Here is a 26320-nt window from a genome sequence, read left to right as displayed (position 1 = left end):
ATGAAATTAAGCTGAAAAGCTCAAATAATTTCTTTCGCAATGAAATTACTTTACTAAGGGTCAACCATAAAAAAAGGGCAGGTATGGATGGTCCCACTAGAAGCAATCCAACGTAATGGCAATTGAAAAGGTGGTGGTGGTTTATGATTTTGCAACAGTGTCTAACAGTGTGATTAACTTTGCATTGGTTTGTTTGTATATTGTTTTATTTGTTCATTCTTCATTCATGCTTTCTTTCACTGCCATCATCCCACACTCCACACCCTGTCACTGTACCATGTGTTTCCAGTTCCTTTCTCATCATTCAGTGTGAGTGTTTGTTTTTTTTTTTTTTCATTATCTTCAAACGCACGCCTCGGTTCTCGGTTCCCTAAACGGTTGTTCCGCACGACGGCAGCCGCACGGAACGGGCATTAAACCAAATCAAGAACGGAAGATTGAAATAAAAAAAATAATAAAAACGTGACTACATTACATCAGTCACACAACACTCGATACAGCTGTCTCGTGGAGTCTTTGTTTGAAAGCTTTTTATCTTATTATGATTCAGTTTGTTTTTGGTTTTTTTTTGTTTGTTTTCATTAGGTGGTCACAATTACATCTCTTAAGTTTAAGTATAGAAACGACTTTAAACGACACTTGATCTTGCTTGGTTGATGGTTTGATCTAGTTTGGGCATGGAAAGGGATGGGAACGAGTTCGGGATAAATACAATTCGTCCATCGAAATACGTACTAGAGGCTAGATGCTACATGCTTACCAGTAGGTATGAATGGTTTTGCAATTGAACTCACTGCGAAGAAAAGGATTTCGGCAAAAGGGGGTCAAAAGGCGCTTCACTGTCAAGGGTTAGAAAGCTATATGAGGCCCCAGTCCTGCGATGGCAGTAGTTCAATCAGAACTGACCGCACACAACACACTAGAGGGGCGACCGTGTTCCAAAAACGGTGACGAGCGGTGAATATCGAACTATCGTTTTGTTTGAAAGGCTGGGAAACGGTCCACCGCTCGACATCGTACCGTGCCGCACGCGGGATGTCGTTGGTGCAATTGGAGATGCAATCGCTGGCAATAGTTTATTGGGCGGCACTGACACACCTAGCACCGAGCATTGCCGGGGCAACAATAGTAACTAACTGCTGCAAACAAGCGAAACCAAACCCCGATCACCCTTCTGCGAGAGTCTTTTAGTCGCTGGCTTTTTTTTGCGAATAACTAAGCTGCCCACGTGGGGTTTCAATGATAGTAGCATTGCGAACTCGACACTGAGACACTGTGGAGTACCTCAGTGTGTATGAGAGATTGACAGTAGATTGTTGCATTGAACGGTAGTAGTTGAGGAATTGCATCGGTCGTGTCCTAACGTGTCCTAACCTGCGTTTGTGTGTTGTTGTGTGGCTGGGCACCATGACGCTCTCACAGGAGTCCACATTAGGCAGATGGGTCTATGGGTAGCCGTTTCATATTGTGGTTCAATATATGTGTATTTTTATATTCAAATTTAGCAAATTGAATCTACTAAACGGTTCTTAAACTCATATGTACCTCAGTAAAACTGTTTACCATGCGCTGCAGCACATCATAGGACTATTTTGTTTTACAATTTTCCATTCCATTGTGCTATTTTTATCTGTCCACGTCTGCTCAATCAGTGCATATTTTGTTAGTGCATCTTTCTTCTATATCTCCCTCTCTCTCTCTCTATCTCTCTCTCTTTTCTGGACAGAATTCTTTGCAATAGTTCTTTTCACTGGTGGATCCTTCTACTTGGGTACTTCTGTTTTCATGTTAAAATGTTTTTCTTTAAACTGATTTTTCCCCTTTTTTAAACAAAGCATTTAATTAAAAACACATCGAAAAAAACATCAAATTTATAAAACTTTCAACAATTCCATCCATACACGATTTAAATAGCGGATCGAACAAAACATTATTAGAATCTATCTTCTCCAATCTAACAAACAAACAAATCCTTCATGCAAGAAAAATAATGCAATGAGGAAAAGTAAAAATTTTTCCCGCGAAAGATGTATATGATGTTCATTTAAATTACCACCAAATGCGCATTTACGGCATTTGGTACACATTGAGAAGCTTAGAGCTTAATATTTCTTTTTTTTTGTTTGTTTGTGGGTTTTTTTTTTTACATTTATCTTTATCATACTTAGGTAGAGGGAAATGTAGTACCGGCGGTGGCTTTAATGTGTTTAATCACCCCTTACTACTACCCCCCGTTTAATACAGTAACAGTGCTTCGTCATTCCCCGATCTCGCCAGTCACCAAGTCACCACACCATCAGTCAGATCTGTCTCGGGATGTTCGGAATTGAGGAGAACAGACAGCGAAGAAACAAAGCGATGTGGGGTTTTTGTTCCTGAACCAGTTGAACCAGTGGACACTTCTTCGTACTGGAGAGTCAGCGTTGGGCAACGTTTGCATCGTTGCCAAACGGGGTGTTGCTTAAAACCCCCCAAAATGTCTGCAGGGAACACACTTTTCGAGTTCACTCAAACACTGGTGCCAGTGCCCCCAAGGAGGCCACCATTTCGGAGTGCGCCAAAATCCTGTGCCCCCTCCACCCCCATACACACACACACATCCGCATGGGGAGCTACTGGCGTTAATCCGTAAAATGTGTGTTTTGCGTAACTGTATGCTTTATGTACGTGTATATATATAATATGTATATATTTGGTTGTATATATATAAATGTATTTGTTTGCTTTCTTTATATAAAATCCTTAATTTCACCATCAGAGCAGCTAGGAAGTAATTAGTGTGGGTGTGTGTGTGTTTTTTTTTGTTGTTTTGCAATAAACGTTGCGCGTTACATACAATGCATCGTAAAGGTTTAGGTTTCCGTTGTTCCGTGATCAGAGATTTGCTTTTCGTGTTCCGTGTTCCGTGATAGTTTTGCGCTTTTCCGGTATATCGATTGCAGGGTTCTGGTTGCCGTATTTATGTTTTGAAGATTAAAGTTGAAACAATAATTATGGAAAATCAACTAATACACTAATGAACAGAGTAAAGTGTGTACAAATCATAGGTTAAGTCAACTTTAGATTCAAACAATTAAATTGTTACAGCATGTTACTTGCAAACAAAAGAAACAACAAAAGCAAATAAGAGTTGCTCTAAAAAGGAGTACACCAAGATGAGATAAGTGAAGAAAGGAAAGTGATCGGGAAAGGGTGCTTCGGTGCTTAGTGTTCCAACTCGTTCAGCGCTCATCCCCATTTCTGGAACAGACCCATGCGTTGACAGCGACAGTTCGATCCCCACAGATTGCATCGACAAGAGCTGTTGTGGCAGCAGTCGTTAGACCGATGGTCACAGTTGCCACCCCGTGGTATGCATCCCCTTCGGTAGACCTGGATCAGGGATGATCGTCTGCAAAGTTAGCAAAAAAAAAACAGGAATGACACAACACTATTAGACGACTGAACGTAATGTGGCTCCTCAGGTTTATAAGATGAATAAGTTTGATTCTACTACTTCTCAGTGTACAAATTGCTGTCATGTTTGGAGATTTGGGATATAAATTTAAGGAAACAGTTTCATATGCGTAGAAAATATAGGTTCAAGAACGAGTTTCCCATTACTAACCTCTACATTGGGTAGAGATGGTTGAATTACCCGACGATATTTTCATTTCTTCATGAATCGAATAGGTATTTGACCTCATGCATGAGATACAGAGAGGGTTTATTTATTGAATTTAATTTATTTAATTTTTTTCAAGTTTATTGCATGCAGCATGCTGCGTTGTACAAGTTTGTTGCATGCAGCGTTGCTCTACATCGCATACGAAGTTGGGCGCCATCTTGCGTGGCTGGTACCAGGTGTTACCTCTTGAAAAACATGTTCTCCTGGTATCGGAAATCTGACAACAGCTGATTTGTATGGAATTTCGTACCAGCCGATGGAAAGTTCGAACAAGATGCTTTCCGTTTCATCGATCTTCCTTACACTAGCGATCGATCTCACGGGTTTGATAGTATGCAATAGCAATTGTGATGGGCAAATTTATTCCACGTTGCAGGTGTCATCTTTTGAAAAACATGCGCTCCTGGTATCGGAAATCTCTCGTGGCCCTGCACCTAATGACGCAACTTATTGCACATTTTTAAAGTTCGTAAATTCTTAAGATATAAAAATTACGTTTGATCAAATGATGGAGATTGCTGAATCTTTGGAGATGCTTGAATGTTGAAAAATGCATAAACATTTAGGAGAGTTGTCGGATGATTCGAAAGACTTGAAATGATTGACTGCTCTTAACATAATCTTGAAGTAAAACGCTGATTAAAATCGATATTGACGAACTAACAAGCCATGTTCCTTTATTTGATCTCCTACGCTTGATCACTAACTTTTTGATGATCATACTAACATGATACATTGTAAACAGCTAATGACAGTAAATCTGTACAGTTAATTAGTTACTACAAATAGATGCATGCCGTGTCCACTAACTGCGCGTTAATTATCGCGCGAAACTAAACTCCCATCCCAAAGACTGCCACAGCGAAACGGCCATTAATCACTCAATCACTGACAGCTCATATCAGCGACCGCGTTGCAAGTGACACAGCCAATGCAAGATGTATCGTTCGCGCAAAAGCGACCCTTATCTTCGATTTTCCACACTAAAGAGCCATTCTATCCGCTCATCATCCGTGTGGCCTTCGAGCCCGACTGTTGAAAATATGTCAAGCTTCTTAAAAGACCAACAGCAAAGCCCCGAAGCAAAACGGCAAAAAGCACACCAAATGCAAAGAAGTTCCGAACCAACGGAACAAGGGGTGGAAAATCGTTAATCCACCCCACTAATACAAGGTCAAACTGCAAGCCAGATTGTCCGTCGTTTGTGGTGTCTTGTTGTAAATAAAGCTCTCGAGTCGATGTGGCTTTCGAGTAGGGTGAAAGCATAACGAAAAATAAAAATCGACCCGGACGAGCGATAAGCACGGAGGCGGAGGTGTCAAAATGTGTGTCACTTCCAATCAATTTTCCCAGTATGTCGTGTGTGTTGTAGCAGTTTTTGCTTCTTTTGATCATGTGTAACACAACTCAGCAGTTTACTGTTCACTTTCATTCGCGTCGGTTTCCGCATACCGCAAACAGGCTGCCCCGCCGACGCAGCAGATTAAGTAAACCATCAAAGCGGAAAGCTTAAAAGCTCAACCGATAATGGGCAAAAATGCGGTGAGTAGGCTGTGAAGTGATTTTTTTTTCCTTTTTGTTGTACTGCCTTCGCTCCGCCGATGTCCACCACCCACAATCACCGTGCATGGTCAGGAATTTTGGAATTTACCACACCGATAACACCGTGTTGTGAAATCGGAGCGTGAGATGGTGTAACATGTAGAGGGAGGAAACATCCACCACCATCCTAGGGCTCTAACAAAATGCCCTCCGGGTGAGGTTGACGTTGGGAACGGAAAAAAACACAATCTCTTGACAGCTGGAGCTTTCACTGTCACGGCGACAAAAATAATAATAACACACACACGCGCGCGTACGCTTGATAAGGAATTTAGAAGTGAGGAAAAACGTCCTTGATACTTCTACCGATTGTCGTATGCTTTTGGCATGGTTGCTGCTCATGGTCAAGCTTTTTCATTTATTTCTTGTATTCCTTCATTCCATGTGCTAAAATTCGTATTATCACTCCACTGTTTCTTGTCTTTTTAGCAGCGTTGTATTGTGTCATGTGTTACTGCGACTGTTCATTCTGTTCGGGTTCCTTTGATTTGTTTCAACGAAAGGTCATTTATTTGGAGCTTTTCCACACATTTTGGGGTGCTATGACGTAGCGACAAAACATGTGCTACATTTCATTTATCCTTTTTACACTGTCCGTCCTCACCCGTTGCCAATTGTTTGAACAAACAACCGTTGTCTGCTCGCAATGCTGTTGAAGCAATGGAATTTTCATCACGTTATGCACCGGACAATCCGACCACAGCTATCAATGCCCTCTGGTTTGGCACGTGATGGATAGTCTACCACCAGTGGGTTTATTTTTATGGCAAATTGTTTATTACCGCTTCCCATATGGTGTGCAAAAAATCCGGCAACCGAGCTCGTAATTGAAAGAACCGATATGGTTTTTATTGTCGAAAAGGTACCTCGTGGGGCACAACAACAAGCAATGGCCACATTCTATCGAATTGTGGTTGAACCCACTTGAAAGATATTTGATTTTCATATCGGCTTCTAATCGATCATTCATGACAAACAAATACGGAACGAAACGGAAACAGTACAGGAGGCAACTCCACTCACGCCGGATGCTCGCCGGTGGTGGAGGTAAATTGAAAAACTTTTGTGCCAGCCCTCAACGGGCTTAGTAAATCTGGGAAAGTTGATCGAGTTTAGGGTAAATCAAATAAACTTTTTCTGATGTTATATTTCGATCTAAAGTTTGAAATTTCTATGCAAATGAAAACGAATCTAAAGGAATTTCATGCTTCAGAATGTTGTTAGGACGTCGCCATCACAGGGAGCACGTGTTTGCCACAACCAAATATTGAAACCGTACGTTATTTAAATGCAAAACTTACTTTGAGGCTCCACCTTGTAGGTAGTTTTCTAACAGCCCGTCATCCGTAAGACTCGCCCGATCACTGTCCTCGACGTCATCTGTACAGAAAATAAAGAACATGTAAACAAATGCGTTAATAATCATAAAAATATCTACCTTATCAACTTAACTTTTGGTGGCTTTGTTAAATTTATGTTAACTAATGCAATTATTGAGTGTAATTTTAACAAATTAAGCCCTTGTCCTTGACATTTTGCTGGGTGGTGGATATAAGCTTGGATGCTTGGATGCTCCATAATGGGATCCAATCAATTATCACCCGTTAAATCACATCTAATCCTTCTGGCGAACGTACAGCCCTGGGAGTTCGGAACTTTTCCATTAAATTGCACCCAAAAAGAGGACAAGCAAAAATAATAATAAAAAAAACCAACAAATTCCATATGCCGGAAATTACCGCACAACATCACCCTGCTGGGGGAATGGGGGAAATTTTCCTTCTCCAACAGGCTGGTCACCCACTGTGGAGTTCCTGCTTGGCCCACGTTTTGTCCACTGGTGCTGGTTTGGGTGGATACGAAAGCATAAATTTGTAGCGGACCAAGTTAACATCCACTTAAGCGCCCATGATCACCACTCCCATCGTACTCCCACTCCACACCACATGTCGAAGCAACACAATATTGATCCATTGCGGAATCACACGTCACCGGATGGTGTCCCATCCCACTGGATTCCCCTTCCCCGCCTCCCAGTTTCGATCAGAAGTCGTGCACGTGGAAGTGTGGTTGACGTTCGTGGGCTGTTATGCTGGGCTTGCTCATATCGGCAGGGGTTACGGGGTTTTTTTCTGGCTCTTTTGGCTCGGCTACTCTTTAATCGATCTCGTAGGCGTAGAGAGCGTGTGAAGCTTTGGCCACAAAACCTGGCCCCAGCCCAGAGTGAACCATTTCGATAGGGTTAGTCATATGGATTGATTGTGCTTATTGGCTGTATTTTTCTACAACATCACACATGCTGCCCCTTTTCGTTGGCTTATCGATAAGAGCAGAGCAGTGATGGCACAGATGGGGCGGCTACGTGTGCGACCGTATGAAAAGTGCGATGTAATTGAGCATTAAGTTGGTTACAAAGCACCGAGGAGCATCGGAAGAACGTTGCTGAATGGGAAGTTGAACCGCAATGTTGCGATAGAAGTAGAGACAAGAAAAACAGAAGATAAATCGCCAGCCGTGCTACAACGTCCCAAACACCCATATATTGGTTTCTTGTTCGTTTTATGGTAAATTTATCGAAATCGAACGCAATCAATGGGTTTGGTTCGACATTACGTGGGCAGATGTGCTAAACTAACGCACAGCTGTTAATACTGATTGTATGGCATGATTGATACATCTCAGCGCTGCAGGACATCCTTTGCATGGGATTATGGAAAAAAGCATGTTGCCTTTATTTACAAACTCACACCCATCACGTCCGACTCACTCGTAGAGTTATGAGGTTCCGGATGCCGGATGAGGGGTTGAGCTTTGGTTTTACGTTGCTTGTTATTTATTCCATATATCATCTAACATAACACTCGGTAGGTTCGGATGGAGCCGTAGCATCCTGATGGCTTTCTATTCGTCGAGAATTCAACCATAAGTTGAGACAATATTCTCTCAAATTTAAGAATGTCCGATGCTTCGATCACGATAATTGAAACCAAGGTGTAGGAATCAGGGAGGAATTTTTCCGTCTCTTGTGAGATTATCGAATTCTGTGAGGTGTTAGATATTGAATTTGCTATATTACTAATCCATCTATTTCCAAATATATCTTTACGCGATACAACTGCTCCTGACGAAACACTTCCCAAGGTACTCTCATTTTCCAAGTAAATACGATCGTGGCGAGTAACATCCCCACCTGTCGAGACACCTCTCGTGAGGCAGAGATATCAATTTGCCATCTCCAAACAAGTGGCTTGTAAGGAGAGCTACTGTACGACACCTCTTGTACGTCCAGCTGATACCATCAGTACCCTACCAAACAAGGCTCATCCGCAATCATCCAACAGAGGCTCCAATTCCAACGAAGACCCTCTCGAAAAGCCTTATGTTGGCATCATAATGAGAGATTTATATCAACTGCGAACAATCGTCTAGAAAACATGGAGCAACATTTTAGATCTACCACTACAGGGCGATCTTTTTTTCGTTGTTTATGATACTATGAATGGAAAATCTACAAGTGGAAGGAAGAGTATGTCAAACAAAAACCTAAGCTAAATCTTTTTGTCTCAGTGGTAATCCAGGTGGAACAATAAAAGAGACAAGATAGCAAGTATAACAAGTGAAACGTTCTTAAAAGATTTTGTAATTGTGGACGAATCAAAATGGCGCTTGTAAAAACGAAAGCTATTGTAACTGGAATAGAATATGCATGGAAAGATGTCACTCTCTTCCTCTTCTATTCGTTTAAAATGTACATCATGTTAAGGTTCATTTTCGAGTTTTTTTTATTCAACATTTGTTGTGTTAATTGTGCGCGTCCATTGGCTCTATAATTCCACATTCATGCTATTGTTATGAAATACATGTTCAGTTTTACAAATTTATCACTGCGTGGAAGGACCAAGCGTAACTAAGCGCTAAGCAGGATTAAGCATTTTTACATTAAAAAAAGCCTAAAGCTAACTTCAATACAAATTTATATAGCAGATACAAAAAAGAGCATTAAAATGTCATCTTTTCCTCATAGGCGCGTAAATGTCATCCGGCCCACACAAGCCTTTTGTGTGTCCGGTGCCTTCTTTATCCTTATTACCTTAACCCCATATTAAACCTTCAACGGAAATAGATTCGACTTACTCAACGCAAAATTGGGACGACCGCACGCAAGTTTGGTGGAAATAAATTAAGCTCTGCTGGGTGGCAGATAGTGTCGGAACTATCGCAACGTTACAACCAAGGGAAAGCTACGTCCGACACTCATACGCGCACGGGCTTTCATACACTTCAAAGCGAAAAAACCCTTACCGAAGCACCATTCCGTTGACGCCAGCATAATAATAATGCTTGTTGATCTAACGACGGTGTTGAATTTACTCCCGCGATGGATGGATGAAAGGACGAGGAGAGCTTCTTGAAAAAACACTTTCCGACACGAAAACCGGTATGATTTTTCTCGATTTCTTCTGCCTTTGGCCGGATCTCCTGCTCTCAACGTCGTCTCAATCCGTGCTGGAATGTGGGGCGTGTATAGTGGAAAAAGCTACATTTCCGTGTTCGCCATCCCGCGTCGAATAAACTTCATGAAGATGATGGTGATCCATTTTTTTATTTTTACATCATCAACTTGAGGGTGGTCCCGTAAGCGCGGAGCAAAAACAAAAATATTCGCACATTTTATTCGCCACGCATCCCAAATCTACTTCGAACGGGCATAAAAAACAACCTTCACACCAAGCCATGTGTCGCGTGCGCTTTACTGGGCGGGGTAATGGGAAAATTGGCCACTCGAGTTATGGTTTTGCGTTTTTTTTTTCGTAATGGAAGGTGGTGTAATGATATTTTTAATGTAACTTAATTTAACATCTGCTTGCCTTGCCTTCCCTACAGGGGCACCTTTTGCGACAGCAGTACTACGAACGGTGGGCTCCGTCATGGCTCTGGGAATATAATTGATACAATGAAAGCGGTACCGTTAAGGTAAGAGGAAAAAAAATCTTTTACAAGTACAGACGATCTAACTTTAGATGACTTCAATTTTAAATCATCTTTGCTGTATCTTATTTTTTTAGCTCATCAAAAATTCAATCAATCTTAATCTCGCTGCTAATGCAAAATAGTTTGGATGTTGCCATACACAAAAACTGCAACACATCGCACCACAAACCTGAACCGAAGCACCTTAAAATTGTGGTGCCGTCTTAAGATGGCCATTACTGGTTGGTTTGCTGGGTGCACTTTTCTTTTTCCTGTACCTGGGCGGGCTTCTTCTGCCAAAGGCTCCCAACGTACGATACCTACAATAGAACGCTCGCCTGTAGCTTGTGTAGGTTGATGCAGTGTGCAATTTCAATTTCCTCAAACTTCCTGGACCTGGGACTAGCACGCCGACACAAAGAACCGACACACCAGCTGGGTTTCGGTCCATTCCCACAGCCTGGCTGTGGTTTCTTTAGCACGAAACTCCCTTTATTGTGCACTGGTCGCGGGACCCAACCGGGAAGGGTCGAAACCCTGTGGCTATACGTTGGCTTAATACAAAGAAGATCCGAAATGGCAACCATTAATTGAGAACGTTGCAGCCATTTCCGGCAGGCGGGCTGCGAGATGGTGGATCGGATCGGCAGCAGTGTGTCGCCACGATGTGTCCAATCTGTTTTAAAATCTGATGCTTAAGATATCCCGTGCCAGTAGGGCAGCTTGGTGGGGCATAAAGTTGATTAGATCATAACAAATCCACCCTTCGTGGTGAACATTGTGTGCAATTTTTGCACTAAGCACTTGTTACTATTAACTATTATCTTCTAGAACTTCGTAGCACATTGAATTTTCTTACTGAAAACAGCAAAATATGAGGAAAAAAAAAGATTAAATCGCTATCATCGGTTTTATCAAACAACCCTCAAGCCGTGGGATGTAACACAAAGGTTCAGCACCAATCTCCCAGCTCTCTTTAAAAGGTTTAATTCTTCATCCATACATCCTTTAAACCAATCCAATCGCTATGACGGATTTCTTTTTATCAACCCATTTCCGTTAGCCTTTCGCAACGGAAAATCTCCCGCCCGGAAATTTCGTAACCAGCACCACCTGCACAATACCCAAGCGTCATCCATTGTAGCTAATCACTGATCCGTAAATGAGTGTTGTTTTTTTTTGTTCTGTCCCGTGACCACCATTATTCTAGGATTGGCTGGATGGATCATCAGATTGACATGCGAGCGTATGAGCCAGACCGTGACGTGATGTATTATGCGGGATTCTATACGAGAGATTTATTTTGATCGTTCTGTAATGATTTTTTCTAATTTATCGGACCGTTTTACGAAGGTTTGCCTTACAATAATTTATAATAAATTATAATAACGAATTGCGATTGGCAATCCAATCCAGCAAGGTATCGTCTGATGTCGCAGAGTCAAAATTTGATAACGTTTTCAGATACTTTCTAATAACCATTACGAAAAGAATCTAGTAACCTGAGCTTAATTATGATCATTTTTACACGAAAGAATTAGAAGAGACATTCCGCATTTAGATCGTCCTTAAGGCTGATGGTACGGATGCGCAATTTCTCAAGCAAAAACCCAACCATAACTGAGCGATGTCTTCTGTTTAACTCTGGATGACAACGTGAGGCGTACGGGTTTGTGTACTGTACGTCCTCTATGAAGAAGATAAACGTTGATGGTCCCAACATCATGTTTCCGAACAAGGTCCTTGCGTGGTTCACATTCAGCGAAAGCGTGTGCCAACTTTGTGGACTGGGTCGTGGGCACAATGGGCCGCTGGTGTGGTTATCGGAACTTTCATGGGCAAACCTCAAATCGGAGGATCAAATTCAATAAATTTGAGGCCAAAACGGAGGATCAATTAATCGAAAAGGCCATTAAAATATTGAAAAAGCTCAAATTTATGTTTAACGTGACCTTTGCAAAGGTTCCCGCTAGATGGCGCAGCGTAGTCCAGTATCGGGTGTCGGTACAGTTTTTTAGTTAGTTAAGACCTTTGTGGCATTCAATTATCCTTATTATTTTTGTATTGCCAGCGTAAATCATTTCATTGTTGGTAATGCATTACAGAAACGTTCTGCTAAAAAATACACGGCAAAAATCGTAAAAGCACTTAACATCGCTTTGTAAACACTGCGCAGCAGCGTGCACAACGACGAGAGACAGTAAACGCTATCACATTTCATCGGAAGTGGCGCTTCGTCTATCGACGTGTCCAATTTTCGCCCGGAACGTTCAAGCACTTTCCCTTTCTTCTAAATTCAATAAACAGAGCCACCGATCCGATGGGCCGATTGTCCAAAATGTCCACAGCGAAGCCCACCGAGTTGAGGCAGGCGATAATGTGCAAACACCTCGCACGACGCAACCGGGAACGCAATCCAATTCGGCTGCCACCCTTGGTGAAATGAATGATCGATTTTCAAGTCACGCGTCACCTCTATCACCTGGCAGCAACAAAGATGGCGCGGGTATTAGGTAACTCAATCAAACTCGCCTTCACAGAAAGCGCACTAACTCCATTGTGGAGCACACGCTGGAGCCGTAGCCGTGTTGCGCCGCGTACTTTAGATCGAAACTTATAATAACTTCATCCACCCGGTCCCGGTTGGAAACGGGATATCGATGACAATCTTTGCACGATGCAAGAAATCCTTTCTTACACCCTCGCCCCATCTATCGTTTGATTTTCCTTCGCTTCAGGAACTCTCCTTGAAGTAGTATACCTCCGATACGATATCGGATAAGCAATGCAGCAGCAAGTTTCCGGTGTCTCCCATCGGTACAAAGTGTTTTCCTGTTGCTTTCCTGGGGCTAATCGAATTACCATCGTCATCAACACGACGACTTGCTGCATACGTAATTAAACAATGCTCGTCCGGGCGGTCCGGGAAGACAAAAACTTGCCACAGTGTAAGCCTTTCCGTTATTAGGTTTCCGGCGCAAGCCCTGCCACCGTGAAATGGAACGCGTGCACTACTTTTCTTCTGTAACTATTTATTTACGTATCATAAACTGGCCGGGCAAGGGCCGGGCCGGGCTTGTGTCGAGGTGTAACGTTTCATTATAATTTATGCAGCCATTTCTCACGCGGTGGGTGAGCGAACGTGAAGGCGATGAATATATTACAACCCTACGGCTACGGTTCTCTCTGCGGCTCCTGCGATGCTTTTGCCGTTGCGCTCTGCAAAGGAACGTGGTGTGAGGTTTGCCTCTTTTTTAACGGGGCCAAGACTCGGAGGTACCATAAATATTACTGCAGTAACCTGGAGTAGTGCAATGTGCATGGCGGTGCGATGAGGTACAGGACAAGGGCTGTGTTGTTCGTTCGTTATTGAGATAAACAGCTGGGATAGGGATGTAATGGAATTAGTTCGGCATTTTCAGCCATGATATTAGGTCACCATATGGTTGAGTTTAAAATTTAAAACGTTGTGCAGAAATTATGCCTCATTGCACTGTATTTATTCATTTATTTATCTACTTTCTGTTTTTTACTTGTTTGTTTATTAATTAATTCAATTGTTATTTACTCTTTTATTTGCTTGTTTATTCCTTTCTTTTTGTACATTTTTATTTATTTATTTATTTGTTTCTTTTTAAGGTGTCTTAAATTCTTTTTCTGGAAGTTCGAAGCGTATTTCTTAAGCATTTAAATATCTTTTGTTATTTTCTCCAAAGCTTCCCATCTTTGGCAAAGCTTATTAAGCTTCAAAACGATGAAGTATTGCAATCTAATCCCTGCATATCGGCTCCAAACCATTTGTAAACCACATTTCACTCGCTCTGGTGCAAACGTCGCGTGAAGGATTTTGCTAAAACCGAATAATTACCCTTCCGACGCCAACGCTTTCTATTCATAAACCCAAAATAAAACATCCCTTTAACGACCCCAAAATAGACGAGTGTAACGTTCCGTAATACTTTTTCCTGCCTAGCTAACTCATGATGCATCCAAGCTCAGGGCACAGTCCGCTGCAGACGACCGTCACTAAAAATAAACTCAATTCAGATAGACCACTCATTCAAGGACACGGTGTATCTCTTTACCGATGCCACCGGGTTAACACTGCAAAAAGCGCAAAATTGAGCGTAATCTCTGCCATCCAGAGCAGGCAGCAGGCGTCCATTCGAAAGGTCAATTTACGGTTTCCCGGAACTGTTTACAGGCGACAGTACCACTCGACGCTATTTGCATCAAAGGTTATGAATTATTCATAGCGGCCGTTTTGGGTCGTTTGGCCACCGCTGCCAAAATCGAACGCGCGTTCGACACTTATTCAAGGGTTCAATTATAAATTTTTTTTCCCCCAATCTCCTACAGTTACCTCCACAATTAGCGTAACATTAGCTAAACTGGCAGCGACAGTAACGGCCACAAAGCAAGGGAAAAGTCACCTAGCGCTAACACCATCCAAGCATATCCGTACCGGAAACAGGGCAATCAGAAGCCAGTAGAAGTTTAAATTATGTTTTTTTTCCAAACAGCTAATCCACAAAAAGTTTGTCCAATCGCCGAAGCTCCCGCCAGCGAAGCAGCAAAGGCACAAGTTTCGAAACCAAACCACCAGCATCGGGTTGTAGTACATACGTCAGGGCGTACAAGGACAACATGGCTGACCATAAAGCGGACTGACATACAGCAATTTTTCTCCATTTCCCTTCAGGTAAGTCAATTCGACCAGGCAATCGTGAAGGGAATGGTTTCATTCCCATTTTTTATTTATGTTTGCAAAACAATGCTGCACCCTATTTGCTCTTGTTCGCTCGCTCGCTCTGCCCGTACAACAAAACGCTGAAGGTTGACATAGTTTAGCTGGGAAAGTGTGGCCACCCTGCACCGGAAGCACCACAGAAAGGAAAATGTTAAAAGCGTGCAACTGGTGCTCGGGAAAGGCACTCATGCCACACACAGGTAAACAAGTTCACCAAAACGACAAATGATGAGCGATATTTCGCTGTTACAATATCCGGGGAACCGGGTTGGTGGTTCCAATCAATCCGCTTTATTTATGCACTTTTATGCGCTCATATTTACGCTCAATTTACAACGTGGCCACGAGCTAATTTCACCGACATCTTACACACATACACTGCTGGGGTCAGCTGGCCGTGGTGCAATGTTGTATCGCATCGTTTTTGCGGACACGAGACCTACTTTAAGCAGAGCTAAAGCTGGGCAGAAATTAGCCTCGCACAACTTCACACAGGCAATGGCTCCGTGTCCCAGTTGGTGCCCCGATCCGTGGCGTGTGAGAAGTTACAAAAGCACCGGTCGTCAAGTGTTATTTATCTTTCTGCTTATCTGCAACGGATGAGGGATGAGCCTTCGGGCAAGGACGATAGAGTGTGAAGACCGGTGTGTTCGCTGCATGACAGGCTGCGTTCGTACCATCTTCAGGGTTCTTTAGCTCACGGTTTAATGGAAAATTTAGCATTGAATGTTTAAAGCGTGAAGGGATATAGATGATTAAGCTAAAAGAATAATTCTACGTCTGAAATGTGAAATTTCATGAATTTCAAAGATTAAAAGCCATTTATAAAAATGGTTAAAAAACAAAACAACTTGACGTAAATTATGCACAATTTATAAACTGAAACGACCAAAGATCAATCTTGGCGATTCATAAATCCTTGAAGTTTAACTAATCTGTTGGAAGTAATTAGAATCATGTATTTAATCGTTGCCAAATCCTTGGAAATTTTGGAGACTCATAAATCCTTGAAGTTTTATGATTCCTTCTATAGACGACTAATGATTCAGATGATTTTTCATCGAAAATTCATGTAACTATTTTCATCGCTAACTATCCTTCTCTAATCTCAGAATTTCCACTAAACGTTTAAATTAGTTGTTGAAAGACTTCTTACAGTAAAATATGTGTGTGCCATTCATTCCATTCGAAGATGCTGTACAAGTTAGTTATGTTATGCAGTTTGCATACTTTACGGCGTAAGCATACAGCAGTTCATAAACAGACTGTTGCTATTGTTTCATATCGCTCTCAAAACCTCTCGACAGAAAACAATTTTGCAGCAAGTATAGTATTGTTACTTATTAATTTTTTTGAATAATACACTCCATAACAATTACTTTTTTACTACAAAAGTAGTATCCCTGCCGCCGGGAAAATTTCCAGCGCGCACACGGACAAATGATAAATTTAATCACCAAAGTCGGTGCACTCTTTGGCGCCTTGCAGTGTATCAGCACGGCTCGGACGGACAATGGTGACGCCAGCGCATGGTAACAGCGCACGCAACAATGCACACCGGAAGTTGGAAAATGGTTTATCTGTCTTCATCCCCCCGTGGAGTGTTCAACGGTGTTCAACTTTCGCCTACAGAAATGCGTCCAAGAAAGTCATAGCAAAAAGGACTAGCCCTCGTGCGGCAGCACCGGTGGTACACCTAGTTATCTGTGTCCCTGATAAGTGGCTTCTTCAGAAGTGTTGCGTTGGTACGTTTTCACTAGTTTGCCGGGCTTCCGGGTTGGGGGTTCTAGTGTTTTTTTGTTGTTGTTGTATGTATCCGGATCCTTCTTCTCCTCATCATCATGGTGTGCAGCAGTGTGCCCAACGGACTAGGGAAATGTTGAACTATTCACTGCACTGGCACTACGGCGGAACGACCATGCAAGGGATAAACTCTCCCTTTGGAGAAATATGCAATTTTGCAAATTTTTACATCTAACGCGCCCGTGCGAATTCTCGTGCAACGTTAATCACGGTACGCATCTTGCAACTCCAAACGCCTACAAGATGCGGCGCGCGTTAACCCGGATGGTGGAGGGCTTAACCCTGATAAATGACTTTTCGTGTGCAGGTGCCAATGATGCTAAAGCCATTAGCCTGTCGTTAGTCGTTGGCACCTGTTTGAAGTGCGCCGTAGCGGATGGTAATAATGAACCGGCGTGCAACCTTTGTTGCACAGGCATCCAATTTGCTTTGGAATGGAATTTGCACTCACCGGCAAATGATACGATTTCCATACACCTGACACGCGTACAATTAGGAGAATTGGACGCTTACAGCGTACGCTTTCCCTCAGTCAGGCGGTAAAGTTTAGTGGCATTACAGCGCAGACAGAACCGAGAAGTAGACGACTGACAGGTAACGAGGTATTTCAACGCGCAACATGAAATATCCATTTGGATGCTTGAGCACATATGGAAATAGATATTTATCGATATGGATGTGCGGTGGACTGGACTGGCAATGTACGAAGCAGAGCGCGGGAAGGGAAGTTAAATATAGAAATAAATAGCTTGTACAATGTGAAACTCTTGCGACGAATAGACATAATTTTAACGAAGACACGGTGTCAAAAATGAAGAAATCTAAGACCTTAACTAGATCTACCTTCACGCCTCCGCTAGAATTCCATGGAATTGTGAATAACAGTTATAAAAATGAATGGTAATTTTGTTGGTAAAAAAGTGAACAATTTATTAACTCAAAACCAACCTGACAGTAACGAACCGAAATAAGATTACTCGTAAGCTTAAACAGCTAAAAGTAGCAATAACCTGCTTGAAAAGGTCTGCTCAGTAATAACATCCTTCTCGAACACACTTCAGCAGATCTGCTTCTGTAAGCCAACTCCATACGAAGCCGGTACCCGAACAGCTCAATCTATCCTCTATAATGATCAGAAGCAACAATCAAAAAAAAAGTACATCCAAGCACACCGTTTCATCTCGATTCATCTCTAGTTCACCCACGACCAAAAAGCTTAAAAGTTAATCTATTTTTCGATTTTACATCTTTGGTTGATCCCTCGTTGCCCGGGCAACGAAAGGCACACGGTGTTTTTGTTTGGTTTCCTTCGCTCCCCCACTCACCTGCCCGACGCTGCTGACCAATAAATTCATCATTATGCCAAACTGAGCAGCTCGTCCTGGCGCAACCCCGGGATGTCGTCGTTCGGGATGGTCATTTTTCAAATTCATCCCGTCTCCCCTGCCGTCCGCACACTGCCGTAGAGCTAAATGTGGTTTTGGTTCGTAGAAAAACGAAGCAACACTTGGGAAGAGGATATTCATTTGCACATTATTCGCCCAGGGTCCTGCTGTTCGATTTTTATTGTGCTTCTTCCCACCGACGGTCCTTCTTCTTGGCCTTGCGAAACGTTGCGCTCCATAAGGTCGAACGCAAAACAGACCGTCACAAAGCGGCAAATTTTCACTCGCTAGCGTAAGAAAATTGATTTATTGGGGAGAAAACCTTCAGCGGTGGATGGCATACTAATGCGTGATTGTTTGTGTTACTTTTTGTTATTTTGCTGAAAATTGATTGCTCACCCCTGAAACGTACCCCGAACTTCGTTTTGTACCTTTTTTTTTCCTGAGAACCGTTGAGCCGTTTCTGTGTAGCTTCAATGGTGCACTTGGCGTACTTCGTTATGCAACCATACTTGACAGCATCAACCATTACCCTTAACGATCCTTAAACGTGAGCTAATTGTTTTCAATAGACAAACGCACAATGGAAGCGTTTAAATAGTCCCCACAGTTGATCGCGTGTGGTAAATAACTTGCCACCAGAAGATGAGGCCACCCCAACCAAAGAAGCCCACCAACAGCACAAAACAACAACGTGGAACGTTCAGGCGTGGTCGCGTACCAGTGCAGGAATGAAAAGGAATCCGCATCAAAAGTGTTACCAACAACGGTGGTGATGCCAATTATTTCATGCCGACGATTGCCACGTGCCACGTGTTAACGGAGTTCAATGAAAAATCGTTCATTTGAGTTTTTTTTTTGTCGTACAATTAAGCTTACCTACTAAATGGGTTGATTTTGTATAGAGTTTTGAACCCTTGTAGAGTGCATTTGATTTTTGTTTTTCGAACCATATAATCCACAGCGTTCATAAGCGCTTGTTAGTTTGGATTATCTGGCGCACTGGATCCCACCATGGACTACCTGAACATTGGTTTGGGAGCCTTTCAGACATCATTAAAATAACATTCGTTTATTTGAAAAGTATTCATATCCAAAACAAAAACTCCCAGATCGTTAGTATAACTAAGCCTTTTTTGATTTCCTAAGAATAAATAATTGCTTCTGATTCCGGTCAATTTCCATTGGCCAAGTTGCCTGGGTCTCAATATCTGAATATCAAGGTACGGAATAAACTCAACAAGGTACTCAAGCGTTAACGGAAGTAAAGTTTGTAAGTAAGTCATTCATTACTCATCATTTGTTTGCCAATTTGGCGAAGACTTCGTCTATATGATAACTATACATTGCGTTCTCATAGACTGCAACTCAGTAAAATGATTTCGAGTTATTGAAACTCAGACAAAACGGGTCAGATCTTGAGCAGTGACGTGATGGGAAGTTGTGAACTAGTATCCATTAGATATACCTGAAGGTATGGGCCCTTCAGGGCGCTAGCTGATACTGTATACAAACTCATTTAAGAAATAGTGAGCTAATGAGACACCGTGGAATTTGAGAGTTATTGACTTTCAGATTCAGACACTTTGGCAACACCATTTTTCGAGCAAAAAAAATGTAGTTTACCGGGATTGTAGGGGGCTACGAGCTAAAAAGTTCTGCCCAGCATCCAGTATAACTCCAAAATATTTAATCTGACGGATCTATTGATGACTTCCTTATGGCCACCGATTGATATACCTGGACTACTCATATCCCTTGCAGATAGCACCATTCACCTGAGTTTGTTGTTGATCTACGAAAGCTTATATTGTATCCAATTATTAAGCGTTTTGTTAAGGTATTCTTTAAAGTGCAAGACAACAAATTAAAACATGTAATGAACTTTACCAAAGTTAGCAACGCGACATCGTCTCAAACTTCCAGCACATTTAATTTGATCGCTTTAGCAGCAAAGTTAGCATCTCGTATAACCCCTACCACAACCGCCATCATTATGTTTTAATCATTTCCCGAATTCCTCCACCCGCCACAAAGCCACCGCCCGTTGTTCGACGAAGCGACGAACAAGAGGACCGCCTTCTGGTCCGGTTCCCTTAAATGAACCGTCAATCATTTGGCGCTCCAAAATGGGTTTTTTGGTTTGCGCGCGCCCAGCGCACACGGATGCAAAAATTGGTTCATCAAAGCACCAGGAAGTTCGATCGATCACTCCGTGCTGTCCATCAGTTGCTTCAGGCAGATTTACGTCAACTTAGTGTCAACCTCCGAAGCCGTCGACCGCGCGCTGTTCCGTACGATGTCCACAGGCGGGAGAATGCTAGGACGGGGAGATACTGAGCGTGCTTCGCCGAAGACGCTTTGCGGGTCGGAGGATTGTGAGAAGGACATTTTTGCTTATCCTTATCGTAACAGCACCTGCTCAAGCGATAACGATGTGGTTTCATCCAACAACATTATCGTAAGCGAAGGAAAAATAAGATACACTGAGCGGATCATTGAGCGGATAACTTGCTTTTCAATATTGGACACTAGAAGAAACACTTTTCCTCGAACTATTTCAATTTCCTACCACCGTAGATCGCTGTAGGAAAGCATAAGATACACAGTTGAACCTGCCCATTTTCTTCCTCCCAAAAGCTCATTTTAGGAACTCACCAACTGACTCATGCGTCTGTCATGCAGTGAAACGATGACGAAGCGTTCCGGACGCCCACTCTGCGCCCCCAACAAGCATGAATGGACGGCAACAACCGGAACCGTGTACCGTTGTAGTAGATCTGACAAGCATTTGCTTGTGCGATTGTTGCCATTTCCTTCCTTTGTGGCGTTTTAATTCAACCCGGGTGGTCCCTATGACGAATCATTGGCGCGTGGAAAACTGTTCAACGAAACAATGGCCAAACTGCTGAGTGGGCCCCTCCCCATTTATCCGTTCCGGGGAAAGGATCTTCAGTGCTCCTTCCCGGAAAGGCACACACAAAACATGAAGAACGATAATTCATAATCGTTCAATTGCTGTCCGAAGCAATTTCGTACCAATGCCGTCCGTTTGCCGCAACCACCAAGCAATAACTGTGTGTGTGTGTGGAAGGCCATTTTGTTCTAGCGCTACAAAATGGGAAAACGTTCTTAAAAACGTCAATCGGGCGGTTCCGGAAGGTGGAATGGAATGGAATGGAGGTCAAACAGGCTTCAAGGGCTTTTCCCCGATGGGTAATCTTGGGAAAGTGGCAAAGATATGAAAAATGGTGTAATCATTCAATGTCGCTTGAAATTTCCACACAAGCCATCTTCATGGGGCGCGTTGTGTCTGGAACATTCTGAGCCCATTTACAGTCCTGTATGTATGAAAAAAAAAGAACAAACCGGGAAAACATTTCTCTGAATGTGTTACATCCGTGATTCGTTACCATCTTACACGTGCCAAATTAAGGCGTCGGTTCTGTGAACTGCTTTAAAATGTTAATGTAACAATACGCGAATGTGTTATTACAGGATTACAACACACACACACACTAGAAAGGATTTGATTAATGTATCGGAATGGTTGTACATGAATTCTGGAGAAATTTCATGGAATAAATTAATAATTATGTTCTTTTTAATGTAAAATGTTTCATTCCACCACGTGTCTTATCGTGGCGTGTACGTTCACTCCAAATCCATTGTGTTGTGGAAATGGGGAAAGTTTGCCCTTTTTTTGCACTGTATCAGACCACTTCATCCACCATGATGCAACCCAACACCTTCCTCAGCCCAGAAGAAAGAAGCCCCACTTTACAAGAACGGATTGCATCAAATTTTTGCTCATTTTTCGTATTTTTCAGTCTCTTTCGCACAATCACACGAGACGAGAACCACCACAATCCGGCAAAACTTCATCCTTTAATAGGGCATGTCATTGGCATCTTTGTGGTCCGAGGTTCGTGATGAAGTTTGGCTTCACCGTTGCCGCGGCTGGGTATCCAGTTTAAAGGTGATGAAATTGTTGCAAAAGGAATTTGGATTTTGTGGGGTTACAACACGAGCTCAGCACGGCGTCGGGCGCATTATTTTACGCTGCGGCGCTGCGTTCAGTTCCAGACGAAAACCCGGTGCCTACTAGAGCAACAAATTCTTCACATTGACATTTGCTTTGACGTATGAGCGTTATGTTCCGCTTGCTTTCACAGCTTTTGTCTGGTTGTGTACGGGAAGTTTTGGGAGGGTTTTTTTGTTTGTCTCTTGTTATAAAAGTTTTTTGACGAAGGTTGAACGCCAACTGAACGCTACCTTATACCCAACTATTGTTTTGGTATAACAGAGGCCAATCCAAACACTTCTGTCAAACATTAATTAACATCGTCGTCCTGCTGGTAAGGATACCTGTCATTGAGAGTCTATATTCGTAAAACAAACAAAAAACTCAATTAAAAACGAATGAATGCACAATTGGTAGTAAGATGAGTCAGCATCAGATCGTATTACAATTCCGCCGTGACCTGCACAGAGATCGGACTGTCTAATGATTAATCATTCTGTTTAGAGCATCAGTTTTAAAGGGTAAAACTGTGTTACTTCAGGCACTATTACTGATTAAACATAATCATACCGACACAAAGTGAACGTATGAATGAATTATTTATTGTTAGAAATTACAAACAGCTGCAACGCTGAGTGGAAAACAAATTAACGAGAAATGCTCTAGCTCTCAAATCAGGCTACGTACATTCCCACATCCCCACGATATCATTTGCTATAAACCATGCACAACATCCCATCCATTCATCGCGCACCGTTTTACTACGGATTCAACTATTTACAATGCTTCAGGATATTTGGCGCCAATGGAAGGACGTCGTCAGTTTGCGGCAGCCTTCACCTGCCTTCAGCCCACACCCCGGGGGCCGTATAAACGTACAAGCTTTTCCGAATTCGTGTAATTTGTTCGCATTATAACTTTCACCCGCATGCCCGTTCTGCTGACAAAGTCAAACATTGACTTGAGACATTATCCGATTGTCTTCGCACCGGGAGCTTGCTATCTGTCTTGTTTGACTGTCATGGTATTTTTTTTTTTTGCTGTCACCATCGCTTTCCATTACTTCCATCGCGGCTTGTCTTCGGTGAAGGGACATCTTCTTGTGCTTGTTGAAAAACGAGGAACTGGGGCACCAACTTTTCCCATCCAACAGTCACACCCGATCGACAATAAATTTTACATCAATGTTTCAGATACTTTTTTTTTCTTGTTTCGTCTGTCTGGCTGGTCTGGGTTTGTTCCACAGTTAATATAATCGATACTGCGAATGTTTGAGGTGGGTTGCGGATGAATGTGGAGACTATTTGTTGGAACGAACGAACCGGAAGCTTCGAGTAGCTTCCCATCCATTCAAGCTTTCCACAAAACCACAATTGTTCACAAACTTTAGTGCTGTTTCTGTTTCAGAACAGAATCTGACACTGGTGGTGAGTGAAGCTTCTGGTGCTGCTGCATAAGCTCTGCATTGTGGTGACCATCAGCCAGGAAAGAGAGTAACGAACGTAAATGAACGTGAATAAGTTCTACTTGCAATTGCTAGCCCAAGTGTGTTATTAAATGGATTAAGATTCCGATACGATATGCTTCTTTTCTCGTCTACTTATCTGCCCACAGCTTTAGCACATCGTTATACTTGAATAAGTCCTATAGAAGCTGGTAGGAATGATCGATATAATATGCAAATCGCAACGCAAAAACAGTTTATTCCCCTGGCACATTGCCAAACTTCTATGAATGTGTTCTTTTCTTCGCGACAAACCAAAAATTTCCCTTCATCTTAACACGCATAACACGTTTGCGATTTGTGTGCTTAAATTTGGGCACGATCCACATCCAAGCGAAAGCACTTTAACACATGCAAACACTATTCATGTACATGCAGCTTAACCGTGGTGCTTTCTAGAGACGTTCCGCTCAGTTTGAGCGGCACAGACACACAGCGCGTGTTCCTTCTGTGAAAAGGATAAATATTTGCGCGATATGTACCACACCATGCTCGGTTTACTGCCCGCCGCACGTCAAGGGATGGCGCTACACGATTGGGAATGCATACTCTCATCGTTAGGCAAGCTGTAAAGATACGGTACAGATGCAGTATTCCGGCGGCAACAGGCAGCTCGTGATGTACCTTCCACAACATTAATGCCATTCATAAAATTCCATCACATGCAGGTCGTGGTGGGTGCGATTCGAACGTAAAGGGCTTCAACATTCCAGTTTCCGCACATACACACAGTTAGATTTTACAAAGGACCAGGCGCCTCCATTGTGGCCGTCGGTGACCAGACGCCTCCATCAGATTTCATCGAGCGTAAACGATGCACGCAAAGCATTTGCGCGTGTCTGACTGCATGTTGCCGACCGATAACGGGTGGAGGTTTGCAAATCATTTAGCTTGTTTAGTGGCATCATGCAGCTTATCGTTGCTGGTTGTGTACTGCAATATCGTGAAGCGTGAAGACGTAATTGCACTCGACGCTAGATAAGGTTTTAAACCCTTATATCAGGGCAATGCGGATGGATGAGTATATGGTGGATACATTTGTTGATTAAACTATACTAAAGCAGGATCTTCAATATCAATCACTTGTCATACATTTTTGTATCCCATTGCTCCCATGTATGGAACTCCGCGAAACAAATATCACATTCATGGAACCTAACAAAACCAATCTCCAACATCTGACACAACGCACCCACAAAAAACGAAAAGCGAAAAGAAGGCCGGAAATTATTGCCCACCATTCCACCCACCCTCGAACGCCCAACCCCGACCACTCCCATTTATTAGAATTTCCTGCCTGCAGGACCGCTCTTTCATTTTTCGGTTTTGGTTCAGTGTGCGAACACGCTATGCCTGGAAGGCATTCAACAGTTTGCTACTAAAATGTGACACACACACACACCCACACACCCACACACACACCATCACCATTACATGCTGGAAAGGCAAAGACTTTATCGGGGAATATCGTCGGCCACCTGGCGAAATAGGTGTGCAACAGGGCGTTTTTTTTTTTCTTTTCGTTCCCCGACGGGTCCCCCGCAAAAGCGCGTTCTCGTTGGTTCTCATTGTACTGCACCGCTTTGCTCATCAAAAGGCCACCATATGGTGGCCAAAAATGTACGAGAAAGGGGAACCCGAGCACGGTGTCTGACGGTAAGCTCTTCAAGTTGTGTTGTGTGTTAGGTCCGCGGCACTGAAACACGTACGCGCCGTTGAGGATCACTTACCTTCGAGCAGGTTGGACGGTACCGGGTACCGCTCGTCAGACTCGTACAGATAGTTGCTGGCACCGTGCGCTCCCGCAATGAACGCAATCAGCAAGCAGATCAACAGTCTTCCCACCGTACACTTATTCATCTTGCGCCGTCGTCCCCACTGCCGCAATGCTGGTGGATTTCTTTCACTGCAGTTTTAACGGCAACGCGACCGTACGATCAGTTGGCACTGGTTTTGCAACAACACTGTTCCTACACGTATACGTACGGCGAACCGCTTCGTTTGGGGCGCACCTTCGTTCGGCAGGCGTCAGGTAGACCCTTTGATTGACCTCCGGATGTATTAAACTACACCGCTCACTTCGATGGCTCGTTTGAATTTTCCGTTAATTGCCGAAAAACAAAACTACACCAAACACGCGACAGGGGACCTTCCCGGTGGCTGCACTCCAATCGATGCACTCTGCCCGCTCTGTCAGGAAAGTTCGTCGTTTTGCGAACCTGTTTTTCGGGGTTTCGTACCCAAACAGCAGCAGCAGCAGCCAGCACCAGCAAACACTTCCGAATGCCACCGTTACCGAGTGCGAAATGATGGGACATCATCACGGTGGCGGCGTTCTTATATATAGCCTATCGCACCGTCCCGCGCTCAACTGGGCGGCGTCCCTTTGCCGACAGTTCGCGTTGCCATCTCGCTCTGGTCTGGCTTTCTTTTTTTTGGGGGCGACGGAACTTGTACAACCTGAACCGCTTGCTCTGTGTCATCCCGTTGCGAGGGTTCCTGCATTCACTCCCGCTCTGCCACATCCGGCATCGTTCAACATCCGCCCCGAACCCGAGGCAGCCGAAGTGTAACCGAACACGCAGAGCCGAACATCCACAACAACCGAGATAAC

General features: G+C 43.2%; 1 protein-coding gene across 1 annotated transcript; it reads right to left on the bottom strand.

Annotated features, from left to right (window-relative positions):
- Positions 1 to 501: 501 nt before the first annotated feature.
- On the bottom strand, positions 502 to 25992 carry LOC128301877 (U8-agatoxin-Ao1a-like). Its single transcript, XM_053038540.1, has 3 exons — positions 25437 to 25992; positions 6571 to 6649; positions 502 to 3391 (listed from the first exon to the last, which is right to left on the bottom strand). Exons 1-3 carry the CDS (start codon positions 25564 to 25566, stop codon positions 3229 to 3231), a joined length of 372 nt encoding a protein of 123 aa, XP_052894500.1. The 5' UTR covers positions 25567 to 25992; the 3' UTR covers positions 502 to 3228.
- Positions 25993 to 26320: the final 328 nt, after the last annotated feature.

Source organism: Anopheles moucheti, chromosome 3 (genome assembly GCF_943734755.1).
Source record: "Anopheles moucheti chromosome 3, idAnoMoucSN_F20_07, whole genome shotgun sequence".
NCBI lineage: Eukaryota > Metazoa > Arthropoda > Insecta > Diptera > Culicidae > Anopheles > Anopheles moucheti.
Note: the sequence above shows the minus strand (reverse complement) of the source record. Positions and strands in the feature narration are given on the sequence as shown.